Consider the following 23,457-nt stretch of genomic DNA (forward strand, 5'->3'; position numbering starts at 1 on the left):
TTTCTCACTGAAATTGGTTAAAATTATCTCTTGTTTGCTAGTAGGTAATACCTGATAATTACTAATCAAAGGTAATTAATATCACTTTGTAACCATTACTTATTCGCAGAAGGTAAGATGTACCCCCCAAAAAAAGACTTTCAGATGGTTCATCATCTCAATGTTTTTAATCCATAAGATCATAAAAAAAACAGAATGAAGTACAGTACAACAGCTTCACACAACATTTCAAGTAATGTTTTTTTTTTTATGAGAGAAGCGCCATCTAATGGCGACACCATGGAATCGAATGAATGGGCATGTTTAGAATTAAAATAGGAGAGGGAGGGGGTCTGAGCCCTGCATGGCAGCCCCCTGGCTTTCAGCTGGGAACTGCATGGCAGTCGCATGGCAGTCGCATGGCGTGCGGCTGGAACGGGAAAAATTCAATGGCTGCTATGGTACCTGATTGATGGCATCCCGGACAAGCCCCCAAACTGTTAGGTTTCTTAACCTCTTGCCCTCAGCCTCAGCCGGAGTGATTACACCATCTCGAGATCAGTCCCCCCGTGTCACCCAGAGCTGCTCTGGGGTGAGTCGCGAAAAAAAGACAGGAAGCCCTATAAGTTCACAATCTTTATTCACAAGTCCCCAAAGACAAAAGGGTAACAGAGGGCTTTTATATGTCTGTATGTGTGTATATGGGGGTGTGTGAGTGAGTGACATCATTTTGATATCTGTGTCTATGTGTGTGTGTGTGAGTGAGTGTGACATCATTGCATGCTTCAGAGACTGTAGTGAAACCTTGGTCTGAGCAGGTCACATCTTAATTACATCACTGTTCTGATGGAATGTTCAGATGTATGTGTGTGTGTGAGTGAAACCTTGGATCAATCATAAGCATACACATTTCATATCAGCCAGACAGATATCAAAGGCTATTTCTTATGCACAACCTTAAGTCAGAGATAGCACAGGGCAATATGTTCTGATAGAATGTTCAAAAAGATATCAACATTACGTCTCGAGCAATATGTCATTATGACAGTACTGTGTCTAGCTGAGACAGAAGGTCACAGAAGGCTGAAATAGTAAAATAGAATAGAGTAGAATAAATCCTTAACAATATTAAGAATAAATCCTTACAATTATTTATCCTTAAAAAGGAATAAATCCTTACACAGCCACTGGGGTGCATAAGCATAGTCTTGTGGCTGGTCCCAAGCCCAGATAAATTGGAGAGGGTCGTGTCAGTGTGGCCTTGGGGAGACAAGCGAAGCATTGACTATATTGGACCTTAAACAGAGCCAAAGAGCAATTACTGACTACGCGACCAGGGGACTTTCACCCCAGGAATATTAACCAGAAAACACTTCACTATGTTGACACGCAAGGTTCATTTGACTAAAGACACCAGAGACCAAAGTTATGAAAATACAAAAAGGCTATTTTATTTTGTTACAATGTTTACAAAATAATTCTTTCCTTTACTTCACAATCACTTTCATTTACACTCCAAAGGACTAACTGACATGCATGTGGGGCAAGGGTAAGGGAAAAATCAATATTAACAGGGCCGAGGCCTACCAGCAGGGGGCAAGATACCAGGAGACGGAGAAAGGATCCAAGGAGGCACACCATGCAAGCCCACGTGTCACACTCACTACAAACCAAATCAAAATAAATCAAATAAAATCAAAAACATAAAAAGAGAATTCCACACAGGCACACGTGAACACACACACGGACAATAGGAAAACACCACCACCTAAAGGGTCAGCTGCCACCCTGCCTTGGGCACACAGTACCTGAAAAGCAAATAAACAGAAAAAAAGGTAAAAGAAAAAAAATCAAACAAAGAAATAACACAGCCAAATCACAAACCAACCAATTAAAATGCACAACCACACACGATGTAAACTAAGGGAGGGGAACTACGTGGACCACTGATGATCCACAGCTTGCAACCCAGACAGCAAGCAGGATCGGCCCGCTTCCGTAAAACATGCGGCGCCCTCGGCAGAGTGACGGCATCGGCTGAGACGCGGCAACCGGGAGCGGCCCGCTTCCGTAAAACCTGTGGGGTTGTCAGTTGTCGCTGCATCGGCTGGGTCATGGCAACCGGGAGAGGGCCGCTTCCATAAAACCTGCGGCTCTGTCGGCTGTCTCTGCATTGGCTCAGTCGTGGCAACCACAAGTGGGCCAGGTCATTTTTAAACTAACAGAAAATCCAGTGGCCTATACAGACCAAGATATATTTTTTTAACATGCAGGCTTAGGCTATTTGTTTTGGGGTGGGTAGAGATATTGATCTCGGAACCATCCTAGCAAATAGGCATGCCTACAATTTAAATTCTCAACAATATAGGGCGCTCAGCCCATCAGTATGAACAAAACTGTCACTGCGGTCAGCAAGCGCATACTGGTCTTACCCATTTTGTACAGGGAACGTAAATGCGAGGAGATGGCGTCAACATCAAAAGCACCCAGTTAAACATGGATAGAACTCGGCTGTCCCTTGAACGGTTGGCGGGCGGCAAAGCGCTATATGCAAATCGTCCTGTAGGTGGCTCATCTTTGCTGCCTACTGGCGGCGACCGAGTCACCCGGATTCAACCCATGCCACGCTCACTTGTTGGAAAAAACTCACTTGTAAAAATAAATAAATGAATTTATTTATTTATTTATTTAAATTAGTAGTAAAAAATATGTTTAAAAAAAAAAAAAAAATATATATATATATATATATATATATATATATATATATATATTAGAAGTCATTACATATCAAACACACATTATTCTATAAAACTATAAATGTATGGCCGTTCAAGTCACTGCAGTGACGTCACGTGTGCGGAAGTTTAAATTAGAAGACTCCCCCCCTCCATGTGTTTTTGGATTGCTGGTTCCGCGCGGTGAAGTCAAGCCGGAGCAACTGACTGTTAATAACCTGAGGTAAGTCTTCTATAAAACAAAAAACCCTTAAGACGCGTAAACGATTAGGGTTCCCTTGACCTTGTTCAGTAATATTAAATGCTTTGAGGTATGCTGATTAAAATTGATTGTTGTCGGTCTGTCAGATGAAACTTTCGTCAGAGATTAAATGAGATCAGAGAATTCTCAATTCAATTCGCTAGATTAATAAGATGGACGACGATCATTTTTTAAAAATAATGTCTGTGTAAAGTGCCGACAGTGCAAATGGGCATTTTGGGGGAAATGTATGAAAATGCTGTGGACTTTTAAGCGAGAACGAAGCTATAGACCCCTTTCACTGACCGGAAGTAAACAAACCCTGCGCCATATTGGAAGACCAACAAACGTGATTGGGGGAAAATAACGGCAACGCGCGGTATTTGAACCCACGAGGCACTTGGATTATCAAAAACCTACAATGGTAAACTTTTGTGCTGTGTTAGGGTGTTCTAATGTTGCGTTCATGTGCTATGGGAATTATGGTAAATACCAAACGCCGACATGGAAAGCACACATGAACGCCCCCTCTTGTGGTATTTTCCACTGGGCAACTCGTAGAAAATTTTGATACACGAGTTGCCGAGATGAGATGAACTTTAACCTTTTCAACATGGCAGCGAGCGGTACAAGACACTTGAATGGTAAGCATTGTACGCTACTAAAGTTTTTTTTTTTTACTAGTACTAGTGGGTAGTTTTTGGTGTCTATGCAATGTTGCATCATTAACAAGTGTAATATAATACGTTAGAAATCCGTTTCCTTTAAAAATGTGTTATGGTTTGTTTTTACCTATCCAGAGCACACGCTATTGCTAACGATAGCATCTGGTCCACCATCTTTAAAATTTGTCAGCAACAACAAAAGCATGTGAACACAACACACTGGTAAATACCACTTCCCAACTGGAAAATATCATCTTCCCATAGCACATGAACGCAGCATATGTTCAGACCATTTTGTTACTGGTAAGTCACTAGGCTAGAGTTTTGTAGAACATTTTTTTAAATGTTTACTGAATAAAAACATCCTTAATTTTATCACATTTGTTATGTATTTCCTTTCTTTCTTTTGTTTTAATTTTCCTCCCTCCATCCCTCTTTGGATTTTAAATATAGTTTTTCCCCATGTCCAAATAATTTATTTATATATATATATATATATATATATATATATATATAAAACACAGCGGCATGGTGGTGTAGTGGTTAGCGCTGTCGCCTCACAGCAAGAAGGTCCTGGGTTCGAGCCCCGTGGCCGACGAGGGCCTTTCTGTGTGGAGTTTGCATGTTCTCCCCGTGTCCGCGTGGGTTTCCTCCGGGTGCTCCGGTTTCCCCCACAGTCCAAAGACATGCAGGTTAGGTTAACTGGTGACTCTACATTGACCGTAGGTGTGAATGTGAGTGTGATTGGTTGTCTGTGTCTATGTGTCAGCCCTGTGATGACCTGGCAACTTGTCCAGGGTGTACCCCGCCTTTCGCCCGTAGTCAGCTGGGATAGGCTCCAGCTTGCCTGCGACCCTGTAGAAGGATAAAGCGGCTAGAGATAATGAGATGAGATATAAAACACATTATGAAATAAAAAATCCATAACAGCATAATACAGATTGCAATAGTGGTCAAGTGCTATAATTTTTTTTTAACATGATAGTGGAGAATTTCATTTAATCTGCACTGATTATTATATGAAATATAAATGAACAAATTCTGAACAGGTCTTTCATAGAATGGAACGACTGTTAATGTAGTAAAGAAAACACTGTTAACATGTTAATAAAAGAAAATTTGCTGCTACATTTCAGGTGTAGTTTGTTTTATGTATGTACTTGCATAGATGTGTACTTCTTCCAATATGGTGCCCTAACAAAATCTCACGGTGTGGTGACGTCACGCGAAAGCCCTCTATACAACTAGCTTCGTTCGACTTTCAGCTATACCTAATGATTAGCTGGGGCTTAGTTCATCTCTTTGCCATTGAGATGCAATTCACACTTGTGTTATTTACAACCACAGTATATATTTGACCAATGGAAGAAAATGAAGCAGATCACAATGTTAGTTCGGTTATTTGTGGTTGGAAGCGAGTAAGTTATTGCTTCAAGGTACCTAGCATGAGTGGGGTTACCACACAGATTCTTTGCACCTTACCCATCGTGTAGGCGCGAACGAAGCTAACCATTTAGCTCAAGGTAGCTACAACTAAATGGATTTTCACTGGCATGCCTATACAGTCCCTCGAGTTTTTTTGCAATCGCTCTCGCATAATTAGCAATAAGCCGCATATTTCCTACAATGTCGCGTAATTATCGCAAAATAACCAAATATGCAGCCCCTTCCATGCAACATGTGTTTCGAAAAGGAATGTTTGTGCGTTTTGGCATGCGAACGTAAGTTAACAATGACCTGAATTTGCACTTGCCTGCAGTATAGTGCATGAATGCCGCTGTAATATACGTTAGATTTTCATGGGGCTGTATATACATCATATGAACTAGCTGGCTAGCGTCTTGACTTCCAGGAGTGTAGAGAGCGACCTCTAATTCCATGCCATGACTAAAAAGTATCTGAAGTCACATCTGCGCGACCAGCCGTCAGAAAAATAAAATTTATTGGTAAGGGAACACATTAGCCCTATACACGATAAACGTGGGCCGTCACACAACACTTAAAATGACTGCCGTTCTCTTCCTTCGTCTGCCCCCCCCCACTCAAGCTCTCACATACAGTACAGCTGATCAATGAATGAATGAATCTGCCTGTTCTGGATTGAGAGCTATTTTTGTACTGCAGTTACCAAAGATCTGATTTGGTGTAAAATAACTGGAATGAATATCAGACAATTGAAACAGTCCTACAGTGCTAAGATGTTGCCTCACTGTATTTTCAAGTAGTTGAATGGGCCTGCATCAGTTTCTAAAAAAAATGCATCTTTACACTTCAGTAATAATATTCTTTGTTAGTATTCTTACAGAAAATAAAAAGGAAATGGTGTGTTTGTGTTATTAAGCTTGTTTAGACTTTTTGATGCGGTTTAAAAAGAATTCTTCGCAACAACAAAAAAGAGAATGCCGCTGCAAAATCAGTCATTTTGATCACAAAAATCACCCAAAAAAAATGAAATCATGTAGTAACTGCCTATAATGTACTTCCTTTTATTGGTCTGTTTTAGCCATCCCCTCTTTCTTTTACAATATATTTAGTCCAGTCTAGTGTTTGCCATGAAACAAATTGCAATAGTAATCATTCAATAGTACACATTCCAAGTGGAACATACTTTTTTCAAGGTCATGGGTATCAGATTTTCCATACATTTTGTCATTGGGAGTACTAGAAGGGAATGGGTTAAAATTGATGTCAAATTGAAACTAGTTTGTGTAATTAGATGTTGGTCTTGCTCCTGTCTCAACTGTTCTTTTTATTCCTTAGGTAATTTCTTCAATATTTCAACTGATCTAAGGTAAGCATGGCTCATGAAATGCATTCTCTCAAATCCAATCTTAGACGCAAGGCAGTCAAATCAGTGTCCAGTTTGCTACAAGGTATTGAGGAGGGTAACTTTAGAGATCTGACTGATGACCACACTGTACATGATGTAGATCATGTTGTAAACTGTGAAAGTGATGACGTTATGTATGACTGTGACAGTGATGGAGACGACACTTTTGATCATACACCTGACCTTGGTGATAGTTTGGTGAATTGGGCTTTGGAGTTTAATGTAACCATGGTAGCACTCACTGCCTTATTATCCATCCTACATTTTCACCACCCTAATTTGCCCAGAGATGGAAGGACTCTCCTCAAAACTGTCACCAACTACAAAATCCTACCTGTAGCAGGAGGTGCCTTCTTTTACTTTGGTGTTTTAAATGCTATAACAAGCCTTCTTGAAAATGTATGGATGAAACTCCCTAGTAAACATTGCCTGCAGTTACAGTTGAACTTTGATGGACTCCCATTGTTTAAGAGCAATAACCAGCAACTCTGGCCCATTCTAGGCATATTGAAGGATGTAGGTAAATGTCCCTTAGTGATAGGCATTTTTGGAGGGGATTGCAAACCCAAATCACTCACAGAGTATTTGAATGACCTGGTGAGTGAGTTGATTAGTCTTCAGTCTGGGTTTTGGTTCAAAGGAAAGATGTTTTTTCTGCGGGTCTGTTCTGTCGTGTGTGATGCTCCAGCCCGGGCGTTTGTTAAAGGTATTAAGGGTCATACAGGCTATTCTGCATGTGATAAATGTGTACAAACTGGTGTGTATATAGGCAGTCGCATGACTTATCCACAGACTGACTCCACCGCAAGAACAGATGTTGGTTTCAGGCAAATGTTGGATGAGGAACATCATGTTGCACAGTCTCCTCTGACTAAACTTGATATTGACATGGTACTTGATTTTCCACATGACTACATGCACTTGGTTTGTCTTGGGGTGGTTCGCCGATTATTTGACCTGTGGTGCAGTGGGCCATTGCCAACTAGGCTGTCCAGTCAGATGGTTAAATTATTGTCTAGGAACCTAGTGCAGTTGAAGAATAGCATTCCATGTGAGTTCTCAAGGAAGCCAAGAGCTTTTGAGGAAAGGGGGAGGTGGAAGGCTACGGAGTTACGACAGTTCCTATTGTATACAGGCCCTGTTGTTCTCCATGATGTTCTGGCGGCTCCTGTATATCAAAACTTCATGCTGTTGTCGGTTGCTATTTTCATACTGGCCAATCCTGAGGTGGATGTAGGGATGTGTGACTGTGCGAAGAACCTCCTTGTGTCATTTGTTGAACATTTTGGCAGACTTTATGGCGAGGGCTTTCTGGTGTATAATTTGCATGGCCTAGTTCATTTAAGCGATGATGTTAAACGGCATGGATGTGTTGAGGTGATATCTGGGTTCCCTTTTGAAAATTTTCTTGGTGAGATTAAGCACATGGTGAGGGGTCCAAATTTCCCAGTTGCCCAGGTTGTCCGTCGCTTGTCTGAGCGCACCAATAACAGAGTCCATAAAGGTCATGTGAAAGCTGGAGCTGTGTTAAAGAAAGAGTATGTCGGTGGACCCGTACCACAGGGTGTTGGAGCAGGAATACAGGAGTTTAAAGAATTGCACATGGACCAGTTTTGTGTTAAAATTACAGAGGGTGATAATTGTATTAAAATAGGCAATGACATTGGTTTGCTTCAAAATATCCTATTGCTTGAAGGTAATATGCATTTGGTGTACTATCAGTTCCATGCTGTTGAGACATTCTACACATACCCCTTCAGTTCATCTACCCTGGGTGTGTTTCTGCTTTCACAGTTGTCCAGGACTTTGAAGTGTGTTAAAGTAAATGATGGCCTTTGTAAATATGTCCTCCTTCCCTTCAAAAACAAACATGTGGGGATGCCTTTGTTGCATTTGCAGTAGGCTTTAAAGGGATCCCTGGCTAGTAAGACTTGTTGGCCTAAAATTTACCTTTGGGTCATTGCATGTGAAATCAGACACTTCGGGGCCCGACCGGCACAGATTTTAGTGAAACTTTTATGCATTTTTGTGACCAGCTAGAACCCCAGAACAGTATTTGCACAAATCGGGCACCAACATTAATATTGGTGCCAGATTTCTGCAAATACAGTTCAGGGGTTCTACCTTGTCACTAAAAAAGGCATACCAAGTTGCATTAAAATCCATGCTGGTTGGCCCCCAAAGTGTCCAATTTCACACGGAATGACACCTTTGTTAGATGCGTCAATGTGATTTTAAAGGTCCAGTATGTAACTTTCTTGGTAGTCTTTCTAGAATTGAATCTGCCCATTTACTAATGCCATCTTTTTCATGAATACTTACTACCACTACCATTGGTAAGTATTCATTATGACTTGGAAATGTACACTTTACATACATGAATAGGTGGATCCTCTCTATGTAATACAGCATTTTGACACTGAATAAAAACTTGAAGGACAATACCGGCCAATTTCAACATGCAGTTGTATTGCTCGTGCTACCCCTGACTTGTCAGTAGCCGAAGATGCAACTTTTTTTTTTTTTTTTGCTCAGCCCTTAAATGTCAGCAAGCCATGCCCCGTTTGAAATCCCCAGGATCTCGGAAAGGGCTGTACAAAAAATGGTGCATCATCAGGTACTGATAAGCCAAGGGTAACGTGCGTGAGCAATGCAACTGCATGTTGAAATTGGCTGGAACTCTCCTTTAACAGAAATGGATTCCTTTACCATGAAAACATGAATATACACCATTCATGGAACACCATTTTAAATAAATCAGTTCTATAACATGCAACAATGATTTCATGTCTTAACACATGTCTGTCTTCTGCTTATTTCTGGTCTGTCTTCTGCTTATTTCTGGCCTGTTTGTCTATGTCGTTGTTGAGAATCTGGGTTATTTGACTTGACTAATTTTCTTTTAGAATGTATCACGTGGTGGAGTTCATGGACACTTGTGAGGTTGAGGTGGTGCCAGCCAACTGGCTCAGCGGGAACAAGTGTTTCTGGCCTCCAAGTAAATCCATAGTTGCATCTCACAAAGCTGCGAGAAATCGAGATCAACCCACTTCTCTTTGGAGCCTCTACAATATTCGTGTGCTTTATTCTCATGGTAAAGTATAGCTTTAAAGGTGGAGTAGATGTTTTTCTGGAACATTTTATCATACGTCACACACCATATCATACGCCACACACCATAAGTCACAAGCAGTGACTGCTGGAAATCCTCTTCACCCATATTGCAACCAGTAAATTGGAAAGGTGTCTCAAAAACTAATCATATTGAGCTAGTCAGTCAAAATGCTTGGATCCTGACACGTCCATCAGACTTGTATCTTGCTTCTCCCTTCCCCTCTGCACTCCTGTAGGCTATTTTGGAGGTGTGGTCTGAAGAAAGGGCAGGGTTGTATATTTTCAAAATTTAGCTCGCTGGAACAGTTCCTCCCCCCCCTCAAAGATGTCCTACCCTACCTTAACATTGATTATTAATGTTTTCTTGCCCAAATTGCCAACCTAATCTGTCTACCTGAAACTGTATAGATCTGTATTGTCTTGTATTTATGTTAAACAGAATCATATGAACATGCCATGACCAAGCTTCCAGATGCCACTGAAATGTCAGATCTTCAGACTGAAGAGGAGGATGCAAATATTCCAGAATATTTGAGAAGAAAAAATAGGTAATGGGTCATCCAGAAATTCAGAACCGAGTGGTTAAGAATGTCAATGGGGTCATCCCTATAGTCCCCAGGTTTTCTATGTTCTCTGGTCAATTTTGAAAATCAGGTTAGGGATCGGTTTTGGTCTAGGCATAGTTAAATATTCTCCGGCGCTCACATAGAAATTAACTCTCATGGTGTGAAACTTTCAAGCTGCGGGATTGTGAACTAAAGGCGGGCCAGGGTGACATTGGTATGATAACTTGTGTAGCATTTTGTATGTTCGTGTAAAACTGTTTGGCTCTTTATTGTGATTGGCTGATTCGGCGTTCCAAGCTGTTGTAAATCGAATACAGTGTGTGGGATGTCATAGAATTCTAAATCATTACCCATTGAAGAAGCATCTGGTGTAGCCTGGTAACCACTTCCCAGTTCTAGATAACAGTTGAACAGTTTTAGGTAAACAATGAGCCACTTGAATCTGTGTTTGAGCTGTATTTAGAACAGCTAAGGGGAGTTTTACCAGCACTTCCTGCTGTGCTACAACCCCCTTAGCCAGTCTATATCCAGCACAAACCCACAGCCTCTCATGGCTTATTGCTAATTGAATGTGGGTAGACTGCTATTATGCAAACACCAGATAAAACCGGTTTCTAATTCTGCATGATCTTTCACATAAGAGGCTGCAAAAGAATCGACACTGATGAAGAAGCTCCTGCATGTAGTCCAGCAGCCCGCAAGAAGTCCTACACACAGCTTGTGAATGCTCCACAGATCACAGCCCCTGAAGGTAAAGCTTGTAACGTATAACTAAATCATTCATAATTCTTGACATGACGGCTGTGAATTTTGCACAATTAGTCAAGTATCTTTATAGATACTTGAAATGAGGAAATGCGTGCTCAGTATCCTACTTTTCTGCTGCCATGTTTTACTGTTCATTTTAGTCTCTTAGCATGACACTGTACAGCACTTTAACCAGTTTTCACTGTTTGTAAATGCACTTTGCAAGTTAAACTTAATAATGAATCTAATGCAAATGTCATAGCCATATTTGGAGAAAATTTGGCATCTTCCTCAGCAGTCACCACGCATTGGTCCCTTGAAGCTCCTACATGTTCTCCACCAGCCCGCAAGAAGCCCCGCACACAGCTTGTGAATGCTCCCCACATCAAAGCCCCTGAAGGTATGGCCTGTGACACATTACCGGTACCAAGTTATTCATAATTCTTGACATTATGGCTGTGATCAGTGCTCAGTATCCCATTTTTCTGCTGCCATGTTTTATTGCTCATTTTAGTGTCTTAGTATGACACTGTACTAGCCTGGCTAAAGCCATCCCCTTTCTGCTTCTTTCCATTCGCAGTATAGGGTCTGGATACACAGTGCTGGGAGGGGTTTGCTCATGTAGCCAGACTACCGGGCCAATAAGCGTACGGGGCAGGTTTGGGGGAGGGCGCTAATGGCGATGATGCCAAATGATGTCGGGCACATACGTCATGGGCAACTGTCAGCGATTGAGTGAGAGCAAGTCCAATCGTTTCAAGCCAGAGTGGAGTTCATTCCTCCCACCTAACAATTGCTTCAGGGCACTGTGTATCCAGACCCTATACTGCGAATGGAAAGAAGCAGAAAGGGGATGGCTTTAGCCAGGCTAACACTGTACAGCACTTTGGCTAGTTTCCACTGTTTGTGAATGTGCTTTTTAAATTCAACTTACTAATGAATCTAATGCAAATGTCAATATAGCCCTATTACGAGAAAATTTCCCATCTTCCTCTATCACCACGCCTTGGTCCCCTGTGGTCCCCACACCACCTTGGAATCCGCCTCGGAGGCCCTCAGATTCCACTGCAGACCTTGTAAGATCTTTTCAAAGATGGTTAAAAGAAAATATGTTGGCTTTGAATCTGTGTGGAACACTAAATACAGATTTAATGAGGGTGTATACAATTCTGATGCCCATTTTCTTTTGTTTTTCCCAAGATCCCTCCACAAGAACAGCATTTGGATCACTCCATGACACCAGAACATGGCCGGGTTTCTGTAGAGGCTGTGCCTACATGTATGTATTTTACAAAGGTGGACAGTAAACAGCAATGGACTTATATTGTGTATAAATGTGTTCTACCAACGCTTTTATTTCTGTCTTATTTTGCAGCCCTTCTGAGGGAGATTCTTATCCAGTTGACTACTATCCGAGAGCAGCAAATGCTCATTTTGGTTCAACTCCAGTCACACTCCACCGGTCGTCCAGTTTCTGAAGCTCTGCCTGATGCGTCACACTGTCGACTGCCACTTTCTTCCCAGGAAGACCTTCAGAATCTGGAGGTCCTCTTGAAGAACCCCGAAGAGAAAAGAAATTTGGTGAGCAAACGATAAAAAACAAACAAACATGAAATGCAGTTGGCAGGAAATGTTTTGGCAGCCGTGGCCTAATTGGTTAAGGAGTTGGTCTTTGGATCAGATGGTTGCAGGTTAGGATCCCACCCTGACCAATGGAAGGTGTATACCGACACCTTCATCCATGGTTGAAGTGCCCTTGAGCAAGGCACCTAACGTTGCTTCAGGGACTGTAACCAATATCCTGTAAAAGTGTAATATGATGTAGTAATTGGTGATATGCATACACTTCTTTCAGACAGTACATCTGGGAATTGTGGGGGGATTGACTGTGAAGGAGACCGTTTGGCGCATAATGAAGAGGACAGTAACCACATCTCTGGCGAAAGGACTGAACTGGAGTGGCGCGAATGGCAAGCCAGCATTCAAAAACTTGGCTTTGAAGCTTGTTGTTCTGGGTAAGTTTTAGCTTTGTCACTTAAACAAATTGGTTTGGATGTATGGGCTATAAAAATGTGAAGTTCTTTGCACTAAATCACTGTCACATAAGGGTGATCTGACCAGTTTTAATATATCCTCTGCATTAAGTGATGTACAGTTGCTGACACTGGAGTGAAAGTTGCACTTCTGCATGAATGGTCATGTATTTCTGTCCCCCCCCCCAGATGCTGTCAGAAGAAATGTGTTGACAAAAGATGCTTCAGACAAACAAATTGAACAGTTGATCACCCGCTGGCTCCAGCTAGCAGCAGACAGAGATGGAGGAAGGAGTCAAAGGGCTCAAAGGGGTCGTCAGGCTTCCTAAAGGCATCGTGTTTGTTACACATTTTTAGTGCGCGTGCGTGTGGTGGTTTGTGTGCGTGTGGTGGTTTGTGTGCGCGTGATTTTTAGTTTATTCACATGAATGGAAATGTTTTTTGAAGTTTCCATTTGATATCTTTTAGTTTGAAATTTTACCCTATTAACCTGTAGTATCTCCCAATGGCAAAATGCATGCGAAATCTGTTATGACCTCCCCTTTGGTTTTTCTTTTTTTTTTTTTTTAAAAACACCGAGTAACATGGTGGCAATCTGACCGCCAATCTGTGTGCCGGACTGGCCATCGGGAGTAGTGGGAGTTTTCCCGGTGGGCCGGTGGTTCAGTGTGGGCCAGCGGAGAAAAAAAAAAAAAACAGTTGCGCGCTGGCCTTTAATATGATAAGCAATGTTAACAGTTTCTTTAAGAAACTGTTAACATTGCTCATCATATTAAAGGCCAGCGCGCAACTGTAATAAGCAATGTTAACTTAATAAGCAATGTTAACAGTTTCTTAAAGAAACTGTTAACATTGCTTATATTAAAGGCCAGCGCGCAACTGGTTTTTTTTTTTTCTCTCCGCCGGCCCACCGGGAAAACTCCCGCTACTCCCGATGGCCAGCCCGGCACTGGACACTGAAAGGGCATACATTTGAGTTTTGTATTTGGAATTGTATGTATAATTGCATTAAGGAAATAAACTGACTGCTGTTGACCGTTTGTAATTTTTTTTTTTTAAGGTATTGAACACGCTTAACTAAGAAAATGACTTAAGCTTGAACGTCTCTTACCATTTTCATATGCAGCACAAAGAATAATACTTAGGAGGCTATTTTTGTGATTACCTAGACACATGACTTGATATCTGAGGACTGACTCGTAAGCGCCGTGCACTGTTCTAAATTTGTATAAAATAGCTTTTGTTCATTATATACAAACTCTTATTAAGTCTAAGATCTGCTGGACACCCTATGTTGGTGTTTTAAACAACATATGAGTGTGAATTAAGCCGCTTATATGAGCGGTAATGATTAGATTTGATTTTTGCAGCATAGCTGCTAGATGGCCACTCGGCGTTCCGGAATTGGCCCGAGTGTAATTTCGCATACCTACAGTTACCAGCGCCAGAAGCGGGCCGATTTCTAAACATGCGGCTTTCCGCACTCGGTCCGCATTCGAGCCGAGTGCTCGGCACGGAATCGGACCTAGATTCACTCCCGAGTGTTGGCCGACTGTTTTTTTTTTTTGACGTAATCGAGCCGCTTCCGGGCCGCGGGCATTTTGCTGTTTGGGCAGTTACCAGCGCCAGAAGCGGGCCGATTTCTAAACATGCGGCTTTCCGCACTCGGTCCGCATTCGAGCCGAGTGCTCGGCACGGAATCGGACCTAGATTCACTCCCGAGTGTTGGCCGACTGTTTTTGCCGTAATCGAGCCGCTTCCGGGCCGCGGGCATTTTGCTGTTTGGGAATAGCCTCCCACCAATACTGGCATACAACTGGCAACCAAAGGCTGCTTGCTACGGCAGAAAAGGCTGGCAGACGTGGTTGCTAACCACACACAAATTCACATAAAATAAGCTCTCGTGAGCATTAAACAAAATAAACAAAATAAAAAAATAAAAGCATTAACATAAATCAGGCCCAATAAGATAGCCCACTGGCTATCCGCAGCTATAGAAAACGAGCCTCCTGCCAGCAGGTGAAGCCTGAGCAGGACTAAAACAAATAAACAAAAATACCCAATTTAACAAAAAATATCCCTCATACCACACTCCAAACACACACATCAATTATAAATGAATAATGATCAAACACAAACAGTCTCACACACACACACACACACACACACACACCCTACAGAAGTTAAAACTAATGTTAAAGTGCTGTGGTGGTTTCGCAGCCCTCCTCATGCAGGCAGCTGCACCAATCCGAGAAAACAGCACTTAGTAGAAACGCGCTGGCAAGAACAGCAGCAAACCCGGACCAAAACCGGCAACACCTAAAAAAAACCACGCAAAATACTCAATTAATGCCACGCTTAATAAACTCAGAGTAGTAGGAATTCAAAGGGGAAGGGACACATACCACATGATCCAAAACTCCTAGCCTAATCCCAGCGAGGCTCACAGAATTCCATGGGTCATCTGCACTTAATACAGACGCTAAGAGAACATTCGGAAGTCGCTGCACACAAAATGCACAGCTGGACAAGACTGGGAGAAAGCCAAACAGTGGATACACTGAAAGCAACCAAAACCGGTCACAAATAAACCAAACGAAAGTTAGCCAGAGTAACAGAGTTCCAAACAAGCGTGTTTACCGGCCACAGGTAAACGGGAAGGGGTGTGACAAGAAACAGCAAGGGAGGGGGTCGTCACACCTCCAGAGTTCAAAATCACTCTACCATAAATAGGCTCGTGACGCACGCCATTGATTAATTGGACTGGCCCCTCCCAATGCAGCCAGATCCCAAGGAAACTGCGAAGCAAGAGGTAATTCCACCTGCTACATCAGGAAGGGCATCCAGCGTAAAACTGTGCCACATCTAACATGCGGATTGAAAAGAGAAATACCATACCGGATCGGTCAAGGCCTGTGTTAACAACGACTGCCTCCAGTACTGTTGGTCAACAGGGTGCCAGTGGAAAGTATGCTACTGTTGCGTCAAAACGGAGAAGGAGAAAAGGGGGGGAGGCGTGTTAAGAGAGAGCATGAAAAATGGAAGGGAAGGAGCTTAGAATTGAGGATAGGGACACTGAATGTAGGAACATTGACTGGCAGAGCAAGAGAGCTAGCAGGTATGATGGAAAGAAGGAAGTTGGACATTGTGTGTGCAGGAGATGAGGTGGAAAAGAAGCAAGGCCAAGAACATTGGAGGTGGATGCAAGTTGTTTTATTATGGAGTCGATGGAAAGAGAAATGGTGTTGGTATTGAGGGGAGAGTTGGTCAACAGTGTGATTGATGTGAAGAGCATGTCAGAGTGATGGGCATGAATTTGGAGAGTCAATGAGTGGTAATCATTGTTGTGTATGTGTATGCCCCACAGGTTGGATGTGAGAATGAAGAGTGAGTCTTTCTGGGAAAAGATGGATGAAGTGGTAGAAAGTATACTGAGGGAGGAGCATGTGCTGATAGGAGCAGATTTCAATGGACATGTTGATGAGGGAAACAGAGGAGATGAGGGCGTGAAGGGCAGATATGGTGTAAGAGAGAGAAATATGGAAGAGCAAATGGTGGTTGATTTTTCAAAGAGGATGAATTTGGCAATAGTCAATACCGTACATACTTCGTGAAGAAAGAGCAGTACAGGGTGATGTTTAAGAGTGGAGGAAGATCTATACAGGTGATGATATAGTCTGCAGAAGGGGTAACCTGAAGGAGATTGGAGACTGTAAAGTAATGGTAGGGGAGAGTATAGCTAGACAACATTGAGTGGTCATGTGCAGGATGAGCTTAAAAGTGAAAAAGAGGAAATGTGAAATAGTGGAGCTGAAGATTAAGTGGTGGAAACTAAGAGGTTGGACACCAGAAGGAGTTTAAGGAAGAAATGAGATGAGCATTGAGTGATAATGGAAGTCTGCCAGAAGATTGGGATACTACTGCTATACTAGTAAGAGAGGCAGCAAGGAAGGTGCTATGGTGGTCCTCAGGAAGGAGGAAGACAAGGAGACATGGTGGTGGAACAAAGAAGTGCAGGAAATTATAAAAGAGAAGAGGCTAGCAAAGAAGAATTGGGATGATCAGAGAGATGAGGAAAGCAGGCGGTTATACAGAGATGAGACGGAAGGCAAAAAGAGCGGTAGCAAAGGCGAAAGCAGATGCATACCAGGAGTTGTACGAAAGACTGGAGACCAAAGGAGAGAAAGACCTGTACAGACTAGCTAGGCAGAGAAACAGGGAAGCGAGGGATGTACAGCAGGTAAAAGTGATGAAAGATGTAAATGGAAATGTGCTGACAAAGAAAGTGTATTAAGAAGGTGGAAAGAGTACTTTGAGGATTTATTAAATGAGGAGAATCCAAGAGAGAAAAAGTCAGATTCGTTGGAGACAGCAAGTCAGGAAGTAGAGTTGGTTAGTAAGGATGAGGTGAGGGCAGCCATGAAAAGAATGAAGACTGGGAAAGCAGTCGGACCAGACGGTATCCCGATTGAGGCTTGGAGATGTTTAGGTGAGATGGCTATGGAGTTCCTAACGAGATTGTTTAAGATCTTAGAGAATGAGAAAATGCCAAATGAATGGAGAAAGAGTGTGCTAGTCCCAATATACAAGAATAAAGGAGATGTACCGAGCTGCAGTAATTAGAGGGATAAAATTGAGGAGCCACACCATGAAGTTATGGGAATGGGTATTGGAGGCGAGATTGAGAAGAGAGGTAGCAATCTGTGAACAGCAGTATGGGTTTATGCCAAGGAAGAGCACGTCAGATGCAATTTTTGCTTTAAGAATGTTAATGGAGAAGTACAGGGAAGGCCAGAGAAAGCTACATTGTGTGTGTGTAGACCTGGAGAAGGCATACGATAGAGTGCTGAGAGATGAATTATGGTATTGTATGAGAAAGTGTGATGTGCATGAGAAGTATATCAGAGTGGTGCAAAACATGTATGAGAACAGTGAAACAGCAGTGAGGTGTGCAGTTGGAATGACTGAATGGTTCAAGGTGAACGTGGGACTTCATCAAGGGTCTGCTTTGAGTCCCTTCTTGTTTGCCATAGTGATGGATAGCTTGATGGATGAAGTGAGGCAAGAGTCACCATGGAACATGATGTTTGCGGATGATCTGTGGTAAAAGTAGAAAGGATGTTGAGCTGGGTTTGGAGAGATGGAAGTATGCATTGGAACGAAGAGGAATGAAACAGAATACATGTGCATCAATGAGAATGGGGATGAGTGTAGTGAAGATGCAAGGAGTAGATGTAAAGAAAGTTGGTGAATTACCTGGGGTCAACTGTGCAGGAAAATGGGGGCTGCGATAGTGAGGTGAGAGAGTGTGCAGGCAGGGTGGAACAGTTGGAGAAGGATTTCGGGAGTCATTTGTGATAGGGAGTCATTTGGTGGCGCGGTGGTGTAGTGGTTAGCACTGTTGCCTCACAGCAAGAAGGTTCCGGGTTCGAACCTCACGGCCGACAGGGGCCTTTCTGTGTGGAGTTTGCATGTTATCCCGTGTCCGCGTGGGTTTCCTCCGGGTGCTCCAGTTTCCCCCACAGTTTAAAGACATGCAGATTTGGTACAATGGGGCCACTGTAATTGGCGCAAGCTGTTGTAGTTTCCCATGCCATGATGTATGTACATATATATATATATATAGATCTTCCTATGGCAAAAGCTAAATAAATTAAATTAGAAAGTCCCAGCAAAAGTGAAAGATAAGATGTATAAGATGGTAGTGAGACCAGCTATGATGTATGGATTGGAGACAGTACCCTTAACAAAGAGACAGGAAGCAAAATTGGAGGTGGCGGAGTTGAGGATGTTAAGGTTTGCAATGGGAGTGACAAGGTTGGACAGGATAAGGAACAAGCACATCAGAGAGACAGCACATGTGGAGAGCTTAGGAATTAAGTTAAGAGAGATGAGACTGAGATGGTATGGGCACATCCTGAGAAGAGATGCAGAGCATGTTGGAAGGAGAATGTTGAGGATGGAGCTGTTAGGCACACGAAACTGAGGAAGGCCAAAGAGGAGATACATGGATGTGGTGAGAGAGGACATGAAAGTGGCAGGTGTGGTAGAGAAGGATGCAGAAGACAGGGAGCAATGGAGACAAAAGATCCGCTGTGGCAACCCCTAATTGGGAGCAGCCAGAAGAAGATGATTTGCAAATTATTGCATTCTGTTTTTATTGACAGTTTACACAGCATCCCAACTTTTTTTTGGAATTGGGGTTGTGGAATACTTGAAATCAATAACATTATCAGGTAACTTAAACTTGCATGACCGACTCATGAGGTAGATTAGTATCTGTGGCAGCAGGGTGTGGCCAAGCAGCAGTCTGTGAATAAAGGGCTGGGTCGGGCAAGATAAGTGGCTAAGTCATTCCACCTGCTGTCAATTAATGTCTGTGTGTGTGTTTGTTACAGGGATGGAGCAAAAAAGGAGGGGGAGAGCAGAGAAAAGAGGCTCCTGATCAGAGTGTGTGTGCGTGGTGGTGGGTGAATCAGCTGAAAAGCTTGACCTACACTTCAAAAATAAAAGTTTGTAAGAACTTCAGTTCCTGCCTGCCGTGCTTCTGTACTCCACCCACATCAGGGATTTGCTACAGTGGTGCCGAAACCCCTGGCTCGAGTAACGAAGGGATCCACCCCATGGAGTCCTCGCCAATTATGGAGCTAGTCCATGCTCTTGCTGCTGCCCAGCAGAACCAGCATCAAGCATTGACCACCCTCCGGAAGGACCAGGAACAACGCTTTGAAGCCTTGATGCTGGCCCAGTGGGAAGATCGCCAGGTGTTCTGGCATCTGCTGGCATCGGCAGGGGCATCCAACATTACCACCTTGGACTCCCCTCACATCACCCTCACAAAGATGGGCCCGCATGAGGAGCCTGAAGCCTTCATCACTCTCTTCGAGCAAGCGGCCCAAGCATGGGGGTGGCCAATCGAGCCGTGCACAGCTCGCCTCCTCCCGCTCTTGACAGGCGAGGCACAGCTCATGGCACAGCAGCTCCATGCTAACAACCGGCTCAATTACATCAACCTCAAGAGGGCCATTTTACAGCGGGTCGGCCACTCCACGGAGCAACATCATTCCGGTTCTGGAAGCTGACACTGGAGGAGGTTGGCCGACCATTCACATTTGGCCAACAACTCTGGGACACCTGCTGGTGGTGGCTGAGGGCGGAAGACTGTGATGCCGACAGGATCATTGACCTGGTGGCACTGGAACAGTTCATCTCTTGGTTTCCGGAAGGAACGGCAGAATGGGTCCAGTGTCACCGCCTGGCGTTGCTCCAGCGAGCCATCGAGTTGACGGAGGACCATCTGGCGGTGGTTCTGACGACAGGCAGACGAGGCAAAGGTGCCTCTCCTTGTTTTTCTCTCCCCCTCTTTCTCTATCCCTCTTGCCCCATTCCCCCACAGTGGAGGCGGGGGCTGACTCCCCCCCCAGCTGACCCGTCGCACCCATGGTGTCCTCCCATCTCCCTCTTCCGTGTCTGTCTTTCCCCCCCTCAGGTGAGTGACGCCCTTAGCACTGGTGCAGAGGGAAAGCCTGGGCCAGTAAGCTGGCGCAGCAGGGAGCCGGGGCATCTCCAGAATCAGGGCTCCACAAGGGAAGTGGAAGCCATGATCTGGATCCCCGACACATCAGCAACCGCCCCCAATTGGGTCGGAATGTATCGCATACCGGTAAGTGTTCAAGGGGATACATATCACACATTGGTGGATTCTGGTTGTAATCAGACCTCAATTCACCAACGCCTGGTGCAAGGTGCGGCATTGGGGAGAGCACAAGCGGTGAAAGCGTTGTGTGCATGGGGATGTTCACAATTATCCCTTAGTGTCTGTCTGTATTCTATTCTGGGGCCAAAGGCATAGAGTAAAGGCGGCTGTTAGTGGTCATCTCACCCACTTGTTGATTTTGGGTACTGATTGGCCAGGGTTTAAGAAGCTGATGGAATATTTAACACGTAGTGGGTCCTGCACTACAGTAGTAGCTCACGGGAAGATCCCGGTGTGGTGTTGACTGAAGAAGCTGTCACAGAGCCGTCTACATCAGCACCACATCAGAGTGAGGAGCAGCCCGCTCCTCCTCCCTCTCTTGGGGATTCCCTTGGGGATTTCCCATTAGAGTAGTCATGAGATGACACTCTGCGACATGCGTTTGACCAAGTGAGAGTAATCAATGGTCAAACTCTTCAGCCAAGCGTGGCACCGACCTTCCCTTATTTTGCTATTATTAAAGATATTGTACTGAGTGATGCAGGATACTCAAATTTAGTGAACGAATAACCCAGTTGTTAATCCCAATGAGCTGTAGGGAACTTGGATTCCATGCGGCTCACTTTAATCCCATGGCTGGACACTTGGGGCAAGATAAAACACTAGCCCGAATAATGGCCCAGTTCTATTGGCCAGGGATTCGCGGGGATGTCTGTCGGTGGTGTGCGGCGTGCCGTGAATGCCAATTAGTAAATCCCACGGCCACTCCGAAAGTGCTTTTGCACCCTTTCCCTCTATCACTTTATTTTAGTTCTGGTGGACTATGCAATATCCAGAAGCAGTGCCTCTCCACAATATCTCAGCACGCAGTATTGCGGAAGCGCTCTTCCACTTTATCTCACGAGTTGGGATTCCGAAAGAAATCCTGACAGACCAAGGCACTTCGTTTATGTCACGCACACTGCGTGAGCTGTATGGGTTATTGGGGATTAAGTCTATCTGCACCAGTGTCTATCACCCACAAATGGATGGCTTAGTAGAGCGATTTAACCAAACACTCAAGAACATCTCCTCTCATCTCATTATCTCTAGCTGCTTTATCCTTCTACAGGGTCGCAGGCAAGCTGGACCCTATCCCAGCTGACTACGGGCGAAAGGTGGGGTACACCCTGGACAAGTCGCCAGGTCATCACAGGGCTGACACATAGACACAGACAACCATTCACACTCACATTCACACCTACGGTCAATTTAGAGCCACCAGTTAACCTAACCTGCATGTCTTTGGACTGTGGGGGAAACCGGAGCACCCGGAGGAAACCCACACGGACACGAGGAGAACATGCAAACTCCACACAGAAAGGCCCTCGCCGGCCACAGGGCTCGAACCCGGACCCTCTTGCTGTGAGGCGACAGCGCTAACCACTACACCACCGTGCCGCCCACTCAAGAACATAATCCGGAAATTCGTAAGTGAAGATGCACATAATTGGGATAAGTGGCTCAAGCCCCTGTTGTTCACAGTACGAGAGGTCCCGCAAGCCTCCACGGGGGTTTCTCCATTTGAATTATTATATGGGCATAAGCTGCATGGCATAAGCATGCGACTATGAGGTGAGGTGAACGGATAGGGGCGGGGCATTGCAAATCTATCACCTCAACCTTTTAAAACGCTGGAATGAGGGGGTTCCTGTGGCGTTGGTGTCGGTAGTCCCAGAGAAGGCAGAGCTGGGGCCGGAGGTGAAAAAGAACATCTCGGACCACACCCTTGTGGAAACCACCTCTCACTGGCCCAACTCATGGAGGTGGCCAAGTTGCAAAAGGAATTTTCCGATTTGTTCTCGCCCCTTCCTGGTCGTACCCACCTCATAGAACACCACATCGAAACGCCCCCCGGGGTGGTAGTGCGTAGCCACCCTTACCACTTACCCGAACACAAGAAAAAGGTGATTTGGGACGAACTCAAGGCCATGCTCGAAATGGGCATAATTGATGGAGTCACACAGTGACTGGAACAGCCCAGTGGTCCTGGTTCCCAAGACCGATGGGTCGGTCCAGTTCTGTGTGGCCTATAGAAAGGTCAACGTGGTGTTTAAATTTGACGCATACCCAATGCCTCACATTGAGTTGCTTGATCGGTTAGGCGCTGCTTGCTTTTATTCAACACTGGATCTAACAAATGGATATTGGCAGACGGTTACTGGGGCTGGCTGGCTATTATCGTAGGTTTATACTTAATTATTTGGACGCCACCAGCCCGCTAACCGATCTCACTAAAAAGGGGGCTCCAGATCCGGTCTATTGGATGGAGCAGTGCCAACAGGCCTTCTCTGAGGTAAAAGCTGCACTGTGTGGGGGCCACTTTTACACTCCCCTGACTTCTCTCTCTCCCTTATTTTGCAGACTGATGCATTGGACAGAGGGCTGGGGGCCGTTTTGTCCCAGAAGGTGGAGGGCAAGGACCGCCTCGTGCTGTACATCAGCCAGAAATTCTTGATGCATGAAAGCAAGTACAGCACCATCGAGAGAGTGTCTTGCCATCAAGTGGGCAGTCCTTGCCCTCCGATACTACCTACTGGGGCGCCCTTTCACTCTCTGTTCAGATCACGCACCCCTCCAGTGGCTCCACCACATGAAAGATGCCAATGCGCAGATCACCCTTTGGTATCTCGCCCTCCAGCCATTTAAGTTCAAGGTGATCCACAGGCCAGGGTCACAGATGGTGGTGGCGGACTTCTTGTCCCGTCAGTGGGGGGAGTCAGCTTCAGGCTGGATGGCTCCCTGGCCTGAGTCGGGTGGTGGGGGTATGTGGCAGCGGGGGCATGGCCAAGCAGCAGTCTGTGAATGGAGG

The 23,457-nt window shown here is 44.4% G+C and overlaps 1 protein-coding gene across 1 annotated transcript; it reads left to right on the top strand.

Moving 5' to 3' along the window:
* The first annotated feature begins 9,357 nt into the window (after positions 1-9,357).
* Positions 9,358-13,239, top strand: LOC132889889 (uncharacterized). The gene is made up of 9 exons (XM_060926709.1): positions 9,358-9,544; positions 10,004-10,112; positions 10,772-10,881; positions 11,140-11,277; positions 11,841-11,953; positions 12,078-12,156; positions 12,253-12,458; positions 12,733-12,892; positions 13,100-13,239. The coding sequence occupies exons 1-9, from the start codon at positions 9,358-9,360 to the stop codon at positions 13,237-13,239; spliced, it is 1,242 nt and encodes a 413-aa protein (XP_060782692.1).
* Positions 13,240-23,457: the final 10,218 nt, after the last annotated feature.

The sequence above is a fragment of the Neoarius graeffei genome, chromosome 8 (genome assembly GCF_027579695.1).
Source record: "Neoarius graeffei isolate fNeoGra1 chromosome 8, fNeoGra1.pri, whole genome shotgun sequence".
NCBI lineage: Eukaryota > Metazoa > Chordata > Actinopteri > Siluriformes > Ariidae > Neoarius > Neoarius graeffei.

Bases quoted from the DNA above. Each gene is read 5' to 3' on its own strand.
- LOC132889889 (XM_060926709.1), top strand. From the start codon at position 9,358: ATGTATCACGTGGTGGAGTTCATGGACACTTGTGAGGTTGAGGTGGTG. The intron at 11,278-11,840 runs GTATGGCCTGTG...ATGTCAATATAG, and splicing joins CCACATCAAAGCCCCTGAAG to CCCTATTACGAGAAAATTTC. The intron at 12,459-12,732 runs GTGAGCAAACGA...CACTTCTTTCAG, and splicing joins CCGAAGAGAAAAGAAATTTG to ACAGTACATCTGGGAATTGT.